At 39.9% G+C, this 19,005-nt stretch overlaps 1 protein-coding gene across 3 annotated transcripts in view; it reads left to right on the forward strand.

Annotated features, from left to right (window-relative positions):
• SHISAL1 (shisa like 1) overlaps positions 1-17,120 on the forward strand; it is a 79,774-nt gene extending 62,654 nt beyond the window's left edge. For all 3 annotated transcript variants that reach the window (XM_030480083.1, XM_030480082.1, XM_030480084.1), the window contains exon 5: positions 14,189-17,120. In XM_030480083.1, coding sequence (XP_030335943.1) covers position 14,189 — 1 coding nt within the window. In that variant the 3' untranslated portion in view covers positions 14,190-17,120. The remainder of the gene's footprint in view (positions 1-14,188) is intronic.
• The last annotated feature ends 1,885 nt before the right edge of the window (positions 17,121-19,005 follow it).

Below are 19,005 nucleotides of genomic sequence, written 5' to 3' on the forward strand. Positions count from 1 at the left end.
ACCAGTTTCCTATACAGTATGATGTCTAAGCAAGCTAATGAAATTCTTGCGTATAAAGAGGAGATGCCAATTAGAAGATCTTTTATCTCACTAGCAGTGGTGAGACTGCTAGAGGGAAATGTCGCTTTCACTAGTGCCTGCAGCAGAAAAAGTTGTAATGGCAGATAGGAAAGCATCCAGAAACTGCTGCAGAGCTTATCTGACTTTTGGAAAGTCTGTCAAACTGTGAGAAGTTTAAGGAGCTCAAGGCTAAAAGCGCATTAAAAAGTAATTTGATCACAGTCTGTAAATTCTTCATGGCAAGGAGGTTTCAGATAATAGCAGGCTGTAGCAAACAAAGTCAGAACAAGAGACAACGCCTGGAAGATCAGTTTATACAAATCTTGACTGGCGATAAAGAGCAGGGTTAACTTCAGTCAATTTAGCCATTTAGAAGTCGAGCATCTACTACTTATTTAGGTATCCTCACTAACTTGTTGAAAGAGGCAATTCCAAAGGACTATTCCTTCTACCTCTCTTAGGGTGGATTGAATCCCTTGGAAGCTTCTCTTCATTGATTTATTGACATTATGCTGGAAGATGAGTTTATACAGGTCACTAACATTTAACCAGCTGAAGTTTGACGGTGGGATTCATCTCACCTAAGTAAGTGTACATTTCTTTTCAAAGTTGGCAATTCACCAAGGAAATGTCTCAAGATGCAGTGGAATACCCATTACTTGCAATTTTAAATCCTGCAAGAGAACTCGTTCGGTATTAGCAAGAGTCACTGGATACGAAGCTAGATCTGCGCAGAAGGTAAAACTAATGAGTCTAACGAGAATGGCTCTATAAAATCTGATTTATCTAGGGAATGTGTGAGGCTGCATTCCCAGATAATTCACGCCAACATCAGTTTTCATAGAATCATAGAATCATTTAGGTTGGAAAAGGCCCTTACGATCATAGTGTCTGACCACAAACCTAATACGGCTGTCTCCCACTAAACCACGTCTCTAAGTGCCACATCTACACATCTTTTAAACACCTCCAGGGATGGTGACTCAACCACTTCCCTGGGAAGCCTGTTCTAGTGCTTGACAACCCTTGTGGTGAAGAAATTTTTCCTAATATTTAATCTAAACCTCCCTGGCACAACTTGCAGCTGTTTCGTCTCATCCTATTGCTTGCTAGTTGGGAGAAGAGACTGACACCCACCTTGCTACAACCTCCTTTCAGGTAGTTGTAGAGAGCGATAAGGTCTTCTCTGAGCCTTCTTTTCTCCAGGCTGAACAACCCCAGTTTCCTGACCCTCTCCTCACAACTCTTGTTCTCTAGACCCTTCACCAGCCCTGTTGATCTCTGGACCTGCTCCAGCACCTCAATGTCTCTATTGTAGTCAGGAGCCCAGAACTGAACACAGTATTCAAGGTGCGGCCTCACCAGTGCCAAGTGCAGGGGGATGGTCACCGCCCTGGCTCTGCTGGCCACACTATTTCTGATAGGATACTGTTAGTCTTCTTGGCTGCCTGGGCACAAGCCGGCTCATGTTCAGCAGCTGTCAATCAGCACCCCCAGGTCCTTTTCCACTGAGCAGCTTTCCAGCTCCTCTTCTCCAAGCCTGTAGCAGTGTTCTGTGGGGTTGTTGTGACCCAAGCATCACATTTTCCTAGCATCACATTCACGTTGGACTTACCGAGCAGTCAGAAAACACAGGCCAACAGCTGCACATCCAAATTCACAAAATGCTTTTTTCAATTGTTTCATCTTCTACCATTAGGGAACACAGGGGACAAACATGTGGCCTTCTTCCTCCCCACCTCTTTCAGTAAACGCCTGGTTCTGCAGCTGCTGCATAATAGCTGCTGATGCCAGTGGGACTGCGTGGTGGTTGCATAATCACACCAAAGAATGGAAATCTCTGGGCAAAGTTTCATCTTGGCATCTCCTGTCAAATCCTCATCTCATGTTCTGTAGGTACAGAAAGCCAGCAGAGTTGAAGAGGTGAAGATTATTTTTGTGTGTAAGTAACTGGCTTCCAGCTTTTTGTTTGGAAAGTCATGTATGATTCTAGTGGACACAAGAACATTTGACACAGCACAGCAGGATTCTCTGTGTGCATGTCATAGCTGTTGTTGAATTATTCGTTCTGAATTATTACAGTCTTTTTGCCTCTAATCTAATAGTAAGGCATGCACCTGAAAACTGCAGTCATCACTGGGCAACTGCAAGAAGCCTAAATACTGTCATGAAAAAATGAGCATACAACAGATCAAAATACAAAACGTGCACACATATGCAAACAAATGCGTAAATAATGAAGAATAACATAGAATAAACAGAGAATAACCCACCAGCTGGCAGTCACAATTCTTCAAAATAGAAATTTCCAAGCTTCATAAATTATCATTCAAACCAAGCCATACCAACTGGAATACCTCAGCCCAATGACGCCAGGCAAGCATTATTTTAATTTCTCTCCAACTCAAGAAATGCTGCTCAGCAGGGGTCATACACTGTCACTGATCCATGCACAAAGATCCTGTTGCAGTCAAAGGACGTTTTACACCACAGCAGGCCAACATCTAGAGGCAGCTGTGAGACAATTTAAAAATAATAAACCATCCACAGTTCCACTACTTGTGTCAAAGTGTGTTTCTTTATAGAGCTGGCAATACAGCTCAGACAATAACCACGAAAGAGAAATTCTTTTCTTGCCTCTTGCACTCTGCTATAACTGTCCAGGCTCCTTGGCCTCTTCTGTTTCCACGTCTCAACATACCTCAACTTGTCCTATGGCTTTTTACATGGGAAAGGCAGGAAGAAAGAGGGAACAGACATTTCTGCATAAAATTGTCTTTCTAACATCTCTTCCAGCATTAAGTGTTGTTTCCAATAATAGTTTTGTGGGTGTTACACTTTTGATCCTAGCTGCAAATAAACAAAAATTATTTACCTCTTGGATAGTTATGTGCAAATAAATGTACGCTGGATGTACAACAAGAAGCCAAACAGTAACCAGATTAAATTGAAACAGATTTACTCCCACTTTTTTAATTGTTGATAATTTTGTTAATGTTAAAAAGATGCTTCATATTCTTTTTTGAATTGTCTTCAGAAATTTATTTTTAAAGAAATAGTTTTAGATTTTATACAGCTAGAAAAGCCACATGAATTCAGTTGAGGAAAAAATGTACACAGTACAGTTACAGGAAACAGAATGACTGTTTCATTCTACATTGGAATCTAGCTCTCAACACAGTAATTACTACATATTTTTTCTTGAGTTCTGACTCAGATGACTAGTCCTCTTAATATTGAAAAGTGAAAGAAGAAAATGAGTCTTTTTGATAAAAAAAAAAATAACTATTTCAAGGAAAACATTTTTTCCATATGCCATTAATATACCTTTTATTTCCAGAAATTAAAGAGTCCTGTATTGTTCAGAGGTAAATAAAAAAGCTGATTTAACTGGAAGTAAATACACAACTCTAGGATAAACCACAGGTTTGGGGATCAAAATTCAAGTGCTGCAACAGATTCCTCCCTCCTAAATAGACCATTCTGCCTTCGGAGCAAGTTCAGCCTCTGGCGAGGCTAAGCGAAGCAGCACACACATCTTGTTTCAGCTCTGGTGAAGGAAGCAGTAATTATTATAGAAGAAGAGTTTTAACATTCAGGAGAGAAAAATGGAAATGAGGAGGAAAGGGAGTAACTTCATATGTCAAACAAAACACAGGCTAGATGGGGGCTGGGGAACAGTTTCAGCATCCAGAGGGTCTCACTGCCTACCTTGCTCCGGGGCGGTTGTTGGATACAGACAGAGAAACTGGCCACCTTCCTCTTCAGGGCCACTGTTCTACCCCTCTGCCCCTGCAACACCCACCTTGCAGCCAGGTAAAGAAGAGCATAGAGTATGTCATAGTGTTATTAGAAATTCTTAAGGAATCATAAGGAATTATTTATTAATTATCAATTAGGCAACATGCGCTTGCAGACCAGAAAGCCAATTGTGTACTGGTCTGCATCAAAAAGAGCCTGATCATCAAAACTCTGCTCTCATGAGACTTCACCTGCAGTACTGCCTTCAGCTCTGGGCCCCCAACACGAGAGGGACATGGACCTGTTGGAACGAGTCCAGAGGAGGCCACGAGGATGATCTGAGGTCTGGAGCACCTCTCCTACAAAGACAGGCTGAGAGAGCTGGGCTTGTTTTGCCCAGGGCAACCTTATAGCGGACCTAAAGAGGACCTACAAGAAATCTGGAGAGGCACTTTTTACAAGGGCATGTAGTGACAGGACAAGGGGGAATGGCTTTAAACTGGAAGAGGGTAGATTTAGATTAGACATAAAGAAGAAGTTCTTTACTGTGGGGGTGGTGAGACACTGGCACAGGTTGCCCAGAGAAGCTGTGGCTGCCCCATCCTGGCAGTGTTCAAGGCCAGGTTGGATGGGGATTTGAGCAACCTGGTCTAGTGGAAGGTGTTCCTGCCCATGGCAGGGGAGTGGGAACTAGATGATCTTAAGGTGTCTTCCAACCCAAACCATCCTATGATTCTATGAATTTTGGGTGATCCATCTGGGATCACCTTCAAGCAGTATATTAAACTGATCTGCATTGGAAACCAACTTTGCTGCCTTCTTTCAAATGGAATCTAGAAAAAAATTATTCTCTTGCTTCTAATATAAATCCACTGAAATCTCTCTTGGTGGCTTGCAGTTTTACTTACTTCCACAGGACTTGGAAGAAGTCAGAAACCTTGAAGCTCTGCAAATGATATCAAAATACTCAAACCTAATAAATGTTCAGTTTCCATAAATGTTTTTGGTTTTATCCTCTGGTGGTCTTCAGGACACACTGGGCAGCAATTTTAATAGATTTAATTTTGCTGATACCAAGGTGACAAAGAGCGCTAGGACTAAAAGAGTTAATAAAAGGAGCAGGTTATTCACCTGATTCAGGTTGTCCTACTGTTGTTTAGCTTAGTAGTTCGTTATTGAATTTTACAAAGAAACTAAGCTACAGTTATTTATAAAATATGGGAGATCATGTACAAAAACTGTGGCCCAGATAAATAAATAGTAGATACATATATACACATATACATAAACACATGCATGTGTACTCACATATACATACACCCACATAGCTCTTTTTTTACATATGGCCACATTTCTCCTTCACTTTTCTGTACAGCTCAGTTTAAGTCAAGGAGCAAACTGCATACATACATCCTGTGTAATAAAGCTGCATTTAACCTCAGCAGTATGTTGTAAAGACCTGTTACAATACTTAGAATTGACTATCCGCATGAGTAAAGATAGATACTCTACACGGAGTATAGCTTGCATAAGCATCCGTTTAAATTATGTCCTTCATTTATAAGAAAACTATTGGCCACTGTATGGCAAAGAAATTACAAAAAAAATAAATGTTACTAGACTTAATAAAAGAATACACTGTATAACTGCTCTTCTTTCTGAACCAGGCACTATTGCTATACCAAAGTTTTCACGGTTTTGTTTTTAAAATATCCCTAGTAAATTTTTTGCGTGCTTTAGGATATTGGATAAGCAGGGAATGCCAGTGTCCTTGCAAGCTACATCATAAATTACATGGCAAGTTTTACTGCTTGCTTTTTAAACCTGGCTTTCAGTTTGTAGTGGATCTGTTAAATTCAAATTGTCAGCCAGCATGAGAGGAAGCCTTTTTCTCCTATCATGTACCTGAATTTTACATAGAAAGGCACGCTTTTGTAGAGCTTCTAGTACTTTTCATTGTGCTCTCTTGGATCTTAGATGTGGGTTGACACTGCTGCATAAGAGCTCAGAAAATGTGAGGAAAACTTGAGTATTTTAGGTATGTCAAAGCCCCTTTGTGGGAACAGATTTTGAAAGCCAGTAAAATCAGCATTTGGGAAATTGGGATGTGCTGAAATCAGAGACATTCAAATAATTCAGTCCCTACCACTGATGTAGAAATATTCAAAGGTTCACAGATTTTTTAAAAAACTTTTATAGCAGTACGAAGAAAAAAGAAATAAAAAATTTGTATCAAGCCCTGCTCCAAAGACTGCCCATCTATTACGCCATCCACAGGGGTATGCAGCATCTCTCGGGGTGCTACAGTCATGAGCCTCAGGGATGTACCGTTCCTGCCATTCAGCCAATGGAAGTCCTCTCAATGGAGAGAGGGGGGAAAAAGGTATCTTTGGGGCTCCACATGCCCATGTAGGGTAAGAGGCTGCTTTTCTTTTCAAAGGTAGCTCTATACAAGCAAATACTTTCAGGCCTTTGTTTTGCCATCAGACTCAGTATGGTATAGGTCTTAACCACATGAATAAAATTTGCTCATGAATAAACATGAGCGAATATGGGTTCTAACCAAAACATGGCGACTATAGAACAACTTCCAGTTTGTGATACTGGATTATGCATAGCACAGATTTGGATATTTTTACATAGAAGATTATATATTTGCATGTGTCAGTGTAAGACAACATGATGGTAAAAAATCCATCCTAGCATTACATATTTTTATAATTTCAGGGGCAGTGGGACTACTCATCCCCTAAGTAAGTTAGGTGTTGGACTGTTAGGCATTTGCACCTGAACTGATTACCCATCGGTTTCTTTTGAAACCGTTAAGAACAAAGAGGAGCCTGCACAGCATCACTCACCCAACTTGATGCCTATCACAGGAGGAGGAGAGTAGCATCTGCAGAGGTGCCTGTTGCTTTCTGTGACAATAAAGGAGCCTGGAAATGACAACATCTAACCATTTTGATGTTTAAAGCTAGTGGAGATTAAAACCACTTTTAGGATCTATGCCATTAAATTACACACAACAATAATCTCTTTTCCAAACCAGTATTCCTGCTCCAGACCTTAGAGAAGGAGGCAAAAAATTGCCTCTAGCAATAGTACCTCTTGGTCTCTCCATGTCTAAATATCTCAAGTCATCCTTGTCTATGACAGGAATGCAATTAAAGCTGTTTGGTCACTCTAGTTAGCTGAAAATATGTGAAAATGAGCACAGTCTCAAACAGAACAAGAAGTCTAGAGTTCATTACATGGTATCTCTATTGCTATCTCTCAATGAGGTCTTGAAAAAAAATTGAAGGCAGTTCAAATTATACACATAATGAAACCAAGGTTGGGTTTTTTTTTTTGCAAATGATGCACATTAATTTGCCTTCCAATGTACCAGTTATTTAATGGTTGCCACACATTAGCCTACAGGAAAATTTGACAATGATCAGCCAGACGAATTTCAGCCTCTAGCGATGCATCTGATTCAGGCACCTACTAGTGATGTGAGAGTTTCATAGATGTCTGCCAAATTAGTAAGTCCAGCTCACTTTCAGTTTTACTTGTAATTGGCCATCCACACTTTCAGGATGCTTTGGAAGGCTCAGGGTGGTTTCAGTTTTGTTTGGGTTTTTTTGTTTGGTTGGTTTTTTTAATGATCTTAACAGAAGGAAGAAAACATTTCAGGTCATTAAAAATCAGACTGCAACGCTTCAGTGAGGGAAGACATATAGCTCTTCAGTGTGCATCTTTCAATTTATGTCCTCAAACCTTCATCTGTTCCTCTATTTGACACACATAAATCAGAACTTTGAATGCTTCATATTCCCTTTAAAAAAAAAAAAACCAACTCAGAAATTCTCCTGGATATTTTTACTCTCCAGAAACGTGTTCAAGAGTATTAAACACTTCCGGAACTATCAAACGAAAAACATTGCTACTAATTGAAAAATACTTGACTTTCAGAAGCATAGGATTACTTCAGAAACCATTATTCACAGAAAGTAATATTTATTTATGTTAACAACCCTATTGGTTTCACATCATTGCTTTTTGTAAGTAAGTAAGAAAGAATTGTAAAATATGGCCATTAGTAAAAAATAGAGAAAATGGTATCCTGTGTGGTTTCATTCTTCTTCCAACCCAGTGGATGGGACAAAAGACATATTTAATTTGTGCAATTATAGATATTCCAGAAACTCTACAGGAAACTCGTTTTCTCTCTTAGCTTTGATCTGTTAGCCAGGCAGTCATATTAATAACAAAACTTAAGCCAGCTGCTGCTTTAACACCCACAATTCTGGTGGAGGAGGTGGGCAAAACAAGTCCTCGTCTGCAGCAGCTCTCCAGGCTCACTCCAAGTGCCAAGTCTCCTCCTGCACCCATCTGTGAGACAGACCTGGGATCCGAGCAGATCCCAAGCTTCACTTTAAGAAAACCATTCTGATCATCAGTAACAAGACCATATGCTGTGCCAACACCAGCCTGAGGCAGGGCCCTCCATTTCAGAGAAGAGCTGAGAAGCAATTTCTAACTGGTTGCAATTTGCTTCCCAGCTTTCTGGCTACCAGCTCAGAGTACTACCCTAGTCACAACTCTGAACCAGTGGACCCACCAGTATGAAGCCCAAACACATGATATAAGCAGAGTGTTCCTCTGAAAACCATCTTTGAACTCTATTTTAGCTACAAGAAATCATGGAATCACATTAAAAAGTAATTAAAGAGGCAAAGACCCTCCATTGGTATGAGTAACTTTGTCTCTTGTGTGACTACACACCAGTGGATGTTAATTAGCGGGTCTTACTAATGGGTTCAGGAAATAAGCCAGGAAATAAGCAGGAGTAGAGTGTAAATCCTTCAAGCTGCTGTGTGTCCCTCTGGTGTGGAGAGTAGCCCTTCTCCTCCCCTGAACCACCAATCTGCTCTCCGCAGGACACCAGCACAACCAAGGACCTGGCCAGCAGGTACCTGCCACCCACCAGCAGCTCCTTCTCCTGTACAAGTGGCCAAGCCAGCCTACCCCCTGGGAATGCAAGATCTTCCCAAAGTTTCTAAAGCTCCTTTAAAGCCAGTGAGAAGCAACCAGCAGTGGTGTGAAGTGCAGTTTGGTTTATATCTCCCAGTCCTTATGGGAGTTACACAAGCTTAATCCAGGCTAAAAGAGGTGAGATTCTTAAGAAATGGAAAGAGCAATTTAAAAGCCAGATTTAGCAACACTCATAACAAATTATTAAAATAGAACTCTTCTTAAAAATTGCACTGCATCATAATTTGTGCACTTGACTTTTTCTAGTAACCCTTTCTCAAGCATTATAAACAGTCACTGCTACTCTTGAATATATTGCTACAGTACTCCAGTGCCTAAGACAGCTGACAGCATTCGCATTTATAACATATTAAGCCTCTATATAATAATTAGCTTCCATAACACAGACAGGTGATTCTGCTCTGAAAACACAGTGAAAGTAAGAATATGCCTATTTCCCACCTATATTTCCCAGGTGGAAGGGAGGAGGACAATCTGACAGGTGACATGCAGCCCCATTTACAGTGACTGGTAGGAAATATTCCACCTGAACTTTTGAGTTTGTCCCAGTCACACCTTATATGTCTGACTTTTTCCTCATTCAGTAGACCATTGTACTGATTCTAACACATTGCAGCATGAGCAAACACACTGCTGTAAGCACAACCCAAAGGAAACTCGTATAATCTAGATGGTTTCTTCCCACCTGCAAAGCAACAATATGAGCAGACAGCATCTCTCATATGACCATGGCTTTCCCAGCACCAATTACAGATTATCTCCTGACAGCCTTCAGTATGTCAAAGTACATAGCACATCCCAGCAGTGCTCAGGGCATGTTGCAGAAGACTTGTAAGTAGGCCTCATCTTTCCTGAAGGTACCAGCTACCTGTCTTTTGCCTGATGCTCTTAAAAAAGAATAGAGATTCACAAGCTATGATAACAAAAGGGTAGCAGAGAAATCCTGCTTGCACTAGGCAAGTTACAGGCTTCAGATTGGTACAGTTGCTACCTGCCCTCATATAGGAACTCCTCCAAAACATCCCCATGGAATATGATCAAGATTTTACAAGCCCGTATGTCCGTCCCTCCCTGGGCCATATGGGCCTGTTACGTAGTCCCACAGTGTTTCTTGACAACTGATTGACATTAGTGTTCCAGATATTTCCGACTTCTCAGTTGGCCTCATTCAGGTGTCCCCCAACCACCAATAGCACACCTGCCAGGGCAGAAAAGCTTCTGGTTTTGTTCTTGACACATCCCAGGTATTTCCATCATCTTTTCTTAGGTCTGCAGGTAAGGGATTGCTTAAGTCTGATGAATCTGGCATGTGTTGCACTTTATTCTGTTTAAGCCCTGGCACCCTCCGGAGGTGTTCGCTTTGAAACATATTTTGACGTTTCTCTCCACCTTTGCAGAATTGTCAGCTATGGTAGAAATAACACTTGAGTTGAAAACACAGAGTCGGTTTTTCAAGATGAAAATTTCCAGTGCCTGGATTTTGTTTAAACTCTTAAGCACGAAATGTGCTTCCCAGAGCCAGCTATTATTTTAGAAACATTAACGATGGCTACCAGTAATGATGGTCATTTTACGTAACAGCTGTGACAAAACTGATCTGCCACTATTTAAGGCAGTCTTTCAGGAGTCATCTGATCTCATGCAGGTGCTGCAGTGCATTTCATGGCTAGACCAGAGGAAAATTTAGCTGCGTCAAAGGTGATATAGCTCATTCTGGGAATGAATATGGGGGCCAAAACACCACTCCTTTATGTAAAGATGGCAATATCCAATTGCCACTGCATAGCGGCGAAGTGCTCCTGGTTAAAGAAAACTAAACCGTCTTCAGGACTGAGCCAACCTGAAGCAAATTTTAGTTGCTGTTGAAGTTTTCCCTACATCAGAAAAACCTGAATCATTCAGTTATTCTGATGTTCTCCTAATAAAAAAAAAAAGATTATGAGCTCCACCTAAAAAGTCTGAGACTTTCCACTTTCTTTTATGCAAACAAGAGGGCCAAGTTGAGATTGCACCAGCTGCATTCATTCTGGCATTTCAGAACTTTCTAGAATTACACTTGGTAACCCAAGAAGCATTTCAGCATGCATTTTGGATATAATGTTATATACTGTGTATAATATAGCCATAGGAGTGTACGGATGCCAAGCTATGAAAATGATTTCCCCGTTCTTTGGCAGACTCCGCAGGCAGAGGGATTAGATTATGTTCTATTTCTTTCTGGTTTATAATATGTTTAGACAACTGAATGACTTTTCATTTGGTGTTTGTCCTGCATTTCATTTCCCATATCCTTCCTTTCAATCTTGTGAGGCTTTTTTCAAAATATAGTGCATTGTGCTTTGTCCTCCCTTGTCCTTCCATTTATGGAGAAGGAGGACATTCCTATTGCCTGTAATAATTGGTGTATCTGCCAAGGGCTTCTTACTGCAGAAAGCTCTTTGTTAGCCTGGTATCCAAGCTCTTCTTATGAACAGAGAGAGCAAAAGCTTTTCTTCCACTCCCAGCGTGACCAGATTGGAAGGCATTGCAGCAGAATCTCAATAGGTACAGATCAGTGCACATCTGCTTAGATCAGTGTAATACAATTTTATGCCAAAACGAGATGTGGACATTTGTGGAGACCATTTGCTTTGTTATCTAAGGTCTGAAGGGGCTGTGGTGATTGATGGAACTTTTATGTGAACACTAATTTAGCAAGAGGCCCTGGAATGGGTGAATGCAGCAACTGTTTACTTCATTTGTCGGAAAATGACAAAAGTCCCTGAATAAACTCGTCTCCACAGGCTCTGAATCATTCCTTCATTGTTAATGGATGTCATTTTTTCCAGCAGAACCAAGCCACCATGCAAAGTCATTGCTGTGGAAAGGAGGCAATCTTTTAGTGAGCTACTTCCTTGCCAGGCAATGAAAACCAATACAGCTTGACTGGGCGCTGTTCGCTGAGCAGTCAGGTAGAGCAGTGGTGGCAATATCTGTGGTCCTATATACAATGCTGGTAACCTTTGCTAGTGAGCAGAAGCAACCTGAACCACATCTAGAACACACACTTCAGCTCTAAAGAGATCAAAATCCTGTAGAAATGACCAGAAATGACAAATATGGGGTTTCTGTTGCCAAGCATGCTATGTTGGGAGACTGGGGTATAATAAATACTGTGGCTAACTGCACATGGAAATTATCATTTATCTTTTCAGGAAAATGCAAGTAGTGATCCTGCTATTGCAAAGTGATCTGCAGTACCTCTCTATTTTGCTAGTCCAGCCATTGATTAGTCAACCACACACCCCACTTCGCTTCTGACTAGAGAGAGAGAACCTTTCATCCTGGATTCTGCCCTGTCTGGGCACAGTTTCAGGCAGAAGGTGTTGATTCGGCACCAAGCTCAGCCAGGAGCTTGGAAAACGCAGGGTGAATACTTCAAACTTGCTGTAAGAGGCTTCCAGAGCTGGCCCTGCTGTGCACATTCTCCCAGTCATTCCCCCATCACTTTATATACACATTAGGGGAACTGCCAGAGAATTGAAGCTACTCGCTCGAGTGATATTTTATCATCTTCTGTGCTGCATACAAATATTCATAAACTTTCCTATGATCTTTGGATCTGGGAACTCTCATTTTAAACCACCTTGGTGATGTTTTTGATTTTACATTAACCTTGGAAGAAGGATCTGGAAGGAGCACCTTTGGTTCTCCCAGGTACGGTAAAAGAGTAACTGGCTGATGGGTCTGACACTGACAACTGCTCTCTGTCCCGGAGCACACAAATGCCTGCTCTACCTGCTCCATCTCTTAATGTTTCTTTCTTTAAAAATAAATAAAGAAACCGCATATTGTCAAACAAGCTAGTGACTTTATGCAGATTGTAGATCAGTAAAGCATTTCATCTGAGCTAAAGCACACATAGCACTCTACAGAAGAGTGAAAAGAAAGAAGTGAAGATGCTATGAAAGATGTAAGTGGCTCCAAGCCATGATATGTGCTCATACTCTTCAGTTTCTTTCCCCCCAGGTATTTTTTAAATTAGTTGTAGCTAAGTCAGGAGACTCTTTTCTAGATTCAAACAGCTTGTTTTAATTGCCGTCTGCCTTCAGACCTCACAAGGAGGAGGTTTGCATGTTTTGTTAGTATTCAGTTCTAACAGCATCAAAAAAGGACAGTAACAGACCAAAACAATGCTGAGTAACTTTCTAACACAAGTAAGGCTGTCTAGGCTATTTAATTACTAGAAAGCAATTAACTTTCAAACCTTGACATAGATTTCATTTGACTGATTTTTGGGTGAAGGCTTAAATCCTCAAAGTTAGTTATGAGAGAATTGCATGTTTCTGCTCTCCCTGGCTAACAGAACTGTGAGAAATGCCTAAATCTGAATTAAGACAATACAGCTCTGGTGGTTGCCTATTTGACCTTGCACTTCTGAGCAGATTCAATGGAGTTATGCTGATGTGAAAGTTGAGGCTCAAGCCTTATACACTGAATAGATTTGATGGGTAAAATACTAGGTAACTCCAAACATGATGATTCCCACAGATACTCTGCTGTCTGCACCAGATGTTTCTTTATATTTTATATATTAATGGAATGCAATATATGAAAGTTGTAGCACATAGACTTGGGAATACCAAACATGCAAAGAACTCTGGTGGGAGAAGTTAATTAAGTATTGTTGCTACTAGGATGCCAGTTTGTGCCTCCAACAGCTTGTATTTGTAGCATTATGTTTGCCTACTTAAGCAAACAGATGCATTGCTGTAATTTAGTACTATGATTGGTAATCTCAGTCTACATCAAAACTTTCCTTAGTTGGGTTTTCAGCCAGTTTACCAACACACTGCCGTAGTTCATCTGCAGACATCATTTGTAGACAGAGCCAGTTACACACACACGTTCTGCACAAGTTGAAGATGAGCAGATTTAAAGCATTTGTTGTGTTCAGGAGGCACTGCAAGCAAAAAATGACAAATACTTGCAATGCTTCTCTGAAGAAAGCATATGAATATAATATTTACTCATTTACATGTGTGGAAATAGAAGCACATTTTTGCATCATATGAAAGGAATAACAGCTAGAGTAGCAGCCTATGCTTGGTCTGTTGCATACCTTGGTAATGAGTGCAATAGGAAGGTGCCATGCCTTTCATATCAAACAAGCTCACACTGGGCCAAATAGAGCTAATGAGGGAAGGTAGAGACCTCCAACACCTTTCTTTCTCATGCTTTTCCTTCCTCTCTCGCCTCCCCAAATTAAACTCACAACTTGGGAAACTCACAAGGTTTTCTTTATAAGAAATCATTTGATGTTGTGGGCTCATGAAACATTATGGGCATATTTGTGGTTTATGTCTTTCAGAAAATTATATTGATGTGCCTCAAGATGGGAGAGGTAAGATCAGACTTCAAGGAGCAGCTTTTAAGAAAATCAACTAAATGACGAGAGCTGAAAAAAGGTGAAAAATACAGGAGAGAAAAAGACTACAAGAAGAAGATTGAGCAAGTCCCCTGAAAAGAAGCACCAGGCAGATAGCTTCTATAGACAAACAATATAGAAAGAGTCTCCAGAAGAAAGTAGTATGTAAGCAATATTCTAATTCTAGACTGACAATATTGTCTTTAAAAGAAAGCATCATATTTGAGGAAATGCTCAATAGGAAGAAAATAAAGTTGCTCTGGCAAATCCACACAAAGGTGGAAAAATATCACAAGACAAACCTTTGGTAGACAACATTTCTTTACCTCCCCATCCATCTATTGCCATTTGAGCCTAATCTAAGTGTCAGAATACTGAATGTGAGTTTTTCCAAAGTTCTCTGGTGAAAATTTTGTCACAATAGGGTAGATGCTGGCAATCCTCATCACTGTTAACCGTATTGCCATATGCATTACAAGGTAGAGTGAAGCCCTTTCATCGAGTCAAACTGCAGGATATCCACCATTTCAACCTTAATACACATTTTAAGATCATTGGCAATGACTCTGCTAAAACATCAAACATCTGAGCACATCTTGGCTTCAGCTTCACACACCCTCATGAAGAGGGGACCTTTATTAAGCAGCAACACAGACACCACCCCCATACTCACTGAAGCTGAAAGAGAAGCAGAAAAAAAAAAAAATCAAACTACATTTTTTCAAAAGCAATAATACCATTGTCTCTCTGCTTTATAAGGCAATAGTCAAATTCCCTCAGCCACCAACTGGCTTTAGAATTTACCCCTCACAAATCTAAGAATTCATTTGTAAGCCAGAAGGGCAATGATGCTACCACAGAAGTATGAGGAGCACTTGGTCATTAGGTTACAATAGCTTGACTTAACTTTCCACAGCATAGGTTTATTTTAAAATCATACAGTACCAATTACATGAGCAAATCCTGTGAAATTCAATTATTTAAGATACATACATGGAGAACCTGGCAATGACAACCAAACAGAGGAGTTAATCTAGAAATCATAACACAAAGCCATGATACTGTCAAATTAATCCTTCATGCCTAATTTTTTTTTCCTGCAAATCTGAATAACTTTAAAATACCCACATATTTTACTTTATAACCAACATGAGGATCACCTTGTCAATAAATAATCAAGTTTTCCTTTGTACATCTTTGATTTGAATGAATATTAGTCTTCTGTTGAACTCAAAAGGGATAGACTACTGAGTGATTTAAGCTGACTTACAGCTACCAGAATGCGTGATGGTACGTGACTGAAGCCGCACAGGAATAAATAGTGCTGGGGGCCCCAACAAAGCTGGAGACCACAGAAGTGGCCTGTCTTCGAAGAAGGCTAAATCTGAGTAGGATACCAATTATGTGCATGCCCCTCTTCTTTGCAAACCAGCTCATAAAAAATGCCAAGTATCACCAAATAAGGGCAGGCAACAGCAAATAAGAAAGCATTCTAATGCCACAGGTGTGAGTACCACCCTGCAGGCATTAGACTCCATTCTGTCCTAGGTAAGCTTTAGGCCTGGCCCATTCTCATTCCTCACAAAAGCTCCTCTTACCCACCTCTGCATACAATTTAGCTTGTACAGCCATAACAGAGCTGCCACAGCACAACTGGGGTGTTTCACGTTGCGAGAAACATAGCAGTTCAAATAAAACAGAGTCAGTATTTTTTAAAACTTGATTGACATTAAGGCTAAGAGATTCTAGTTTTCTAAAAAGTATATTTCACCAGAGCATTGCAGAACTATTCAAAGCACTTCAGCTGGGAACAAAAAGGACCCCCAGAAAACACACGCTGTAAGTAGCTTGCAGACAGCTGGCAGACAGTCTGAAATTCTCTCTGCTTGATGATAAGAGCTTCTGAATGGAAAGGGTCAGTGGTCCTGGCAGTGGGAGAGCTGAATCTGGGAGTTGTAACACCATGCTGTTAGTGCCAGCTTGCAAGAAACACAAAGGAAACCAAGTAGCTGAAAGCAATGCCATCCATGCCTCTAACAGCATCATGTCTTCTCACACTTCTCATTGGCTCCAAGATCCATAACCCCTTGCAAACACCCAACAAAGTACATATCTATAATAATCAGTTTTACCTTGGGCACTTTGCAGTAACTGTTTGTTTCTTTTACCTTCTACCAGCACCTACTTTCATTGCAAGTGATGACCGCCACAGAGAGCTTTGTAAAAAGCTGATGTTCATGAAAGAATTTGTATTAGATACTGGTTTGTGTGACTTACTGTATTTTGTAAGGGTTTTTTTCCCTTTGGGAATTGTGCGTTATTAATGAGCAGTTTTATGCTTTACTTCTAGTATATGTATACCTTGTAATTGATGTGCTTTTTGTTTGTTTGTTTGTTTGTTTTCTTTTATTCTCTATACAGAGCCAGTTAATATAAGGTAGATAATCTCTGGCTGAAATTCTGATTTTGCCTACCAGTTAATTTAGGGATAAATCCATGTCGTAGCTGATAAACCACTGATCATCAATTGTGTTGTTATAATAATCTGATAGCCTCTTCAGTTTAGCAGAATGTAAGATTCTGAATAATATTAATGCTCGTTGGGCCTTAGAGTAAAGAGAAATAGTGTTTTCCTACTACCATCACTATTGGCCCTTCTCCCGTAGTGCTTGCAACTTTGTAAGAGAGCACTAGCTAAACACCTGAACATCCCAACCATCTATGTAGCTGTGCTCTGATAACCTTCTGCATTTACCTGATCGAAATCATGGTGACTCAGATAAACTACAATGAATTCTTCAATTATTTCTGAGGAAAGAGACTTATTTGAACACAATATTTCTCAAAAAAAAAAAAAAAAAAGGACTAAAGTAGATATATATATATTTTTTCACCTATGTCCATACTGATATGGTTGGAAAAATAAGGGAGCTAAAACTACCACTTACAGAAGTGTGTAGTTCCATTATACACCCTATTTAACAATGGCAGCTGTCTGTCACAGTGTCTATTACAGAACTTTATGCTCCAGAAGACTCCTTCCTTGTCCAACCCATTTTCTTTCTACAATTTTTCTGAGAACTGAGTGTCCAACTTCTTAATAATGGCTGTGTATAACATAGGACATAAAAAGATAAATTATAAAGCTTGTGCAGGACTTGGTGTTGTAATTAACCATCTTTTGTGCCTGGTTATCAATCTTACAAAACCACAGAGTGAAAACAATCTGGCCTCTTAATGTATCCTTCAGCATACTGTAGCAGCTATTTTAGATAACTGTTTTTAATAGTTTTATTATGGTTGTAACTTCTATATGAGGACTGTGCACTTGAAGAATAGATGAAGTAACATGCCTAAGTAATTTTTGAAGTCAGTTCTATTTTGCCACCAGTGATGGTGCATGAAGAGTAAAGCAACAAAATCATAAACTCACCCACTAGCCAGGAAGAAACACCTTTTCTCAGCCTCAAAAATTCTCTTGTATAAGACAGGCATTTCTTCTAGTCCTCCTTTTAGATGAATAGTAAATCACTAGGAAGATAATAGTCAATAGTCAATTTTAACAGTCAGCAGTCAAATTTTAGGCTAATTAAGCTAACTAGAAATTCTAGGGTTGCAGTGATTTCTCACTCTTTATTAATACATTGACAATAATACTGTTTACATAACATTCGATGTTTGAAATCAATATGTACCAGTGTCCAGTGATTTGCTAACCTAGATTTTGATCTAATCCTGTCCTATTTTTTGCAGCATTCTCTAACTTCATATTATAAATCATGTTGTCTTTCTAAAGTGATTGCCAAGTAAACCAAAAATGTGTTTTACACTGCTATTGCACTGCTCATCTTTATATACAGTAGTTTTTATAAAGATGTCCTTAGGTTTTAATAAATGAGTGTAATGTAATGTAAACTAATCTCTGTAATAAAACTTGCTTTAGTGTTTCAAAGACTGTTTGAAATACCTGTAGAGATTTGAGTTTCTACTTTGTTGAATAGCCTCAGACATCATGGCTTCTTCTCCATCTGCAGGGAAATCCCCAAATACCAATACTGCACAGTTTATATAATTGGTTTATATGAGGGGAAATGAAGAGAGTGTATTTAATGCAAAGAATGATGCTTGGCTTTGGAGGAGGAAAACACACCCCCCCCTCCCCCCCAAGAAAACCCAAAACACACCACCAAAAAAAAAAAAAAAAAATGGCTAAGGTCGTTGCATGAATAAATATGTAGTTCATTTATTCTGCATCACATTCCAGCAGCTGCGAATACCAGATACTTAAGAAAGAAGTGTGGGATACTGAACAGAGACTGCTAAGAAATAAACAATCTTTCCACTACTAAAGGCTAGCTTAGAAGGCCAAACACGCAACTGAGCTGAAAGGAAGCGACATTCTGACTTCTACACATAAAGGACTCTGTCCCACACAATGTTATGCTCGGTCCACTTGCCCAGCTGAGGCAGGGGTGAATACAGTTTAACTTGCTCTATACAAAAAAACAGGACCAACAATTCACAAAGGCAAGATAGTTTTGGTTTGTTCTGTTTTTCCCTGCCAGACTCAAGGATCTGGACAGTTTTTCCAGAAAGGTTTAGACTTCCTAAACACACGCAGGTCCTTTTGTCATTTCGTGCTTAGGAGGCACCATTGCCAATGTTCCAAAATACTAAGCACTCTGAGCTGAAATTCTGTCTTTCAGACTGGTAAAAGTGAACATTTTTGACAACTGGATTAATACACCAAAAAAAATTAA

The sequence above is a fragment of the Strigops habroptila genome, chromosome 3 (genome assembly GCF_004027225.2).
Source record: "Strigops habroptila isolate Jane chromosome 3, bStrHab1.2.pri, whole genome shotgun sequence".
Taxonomy (NCBI): domain Eukaryota; kingdom Metazoa; phylum Chordata; class Aves; order Psittaciformes; family Psittacidae; genus Strigops; species Strigops habroptila.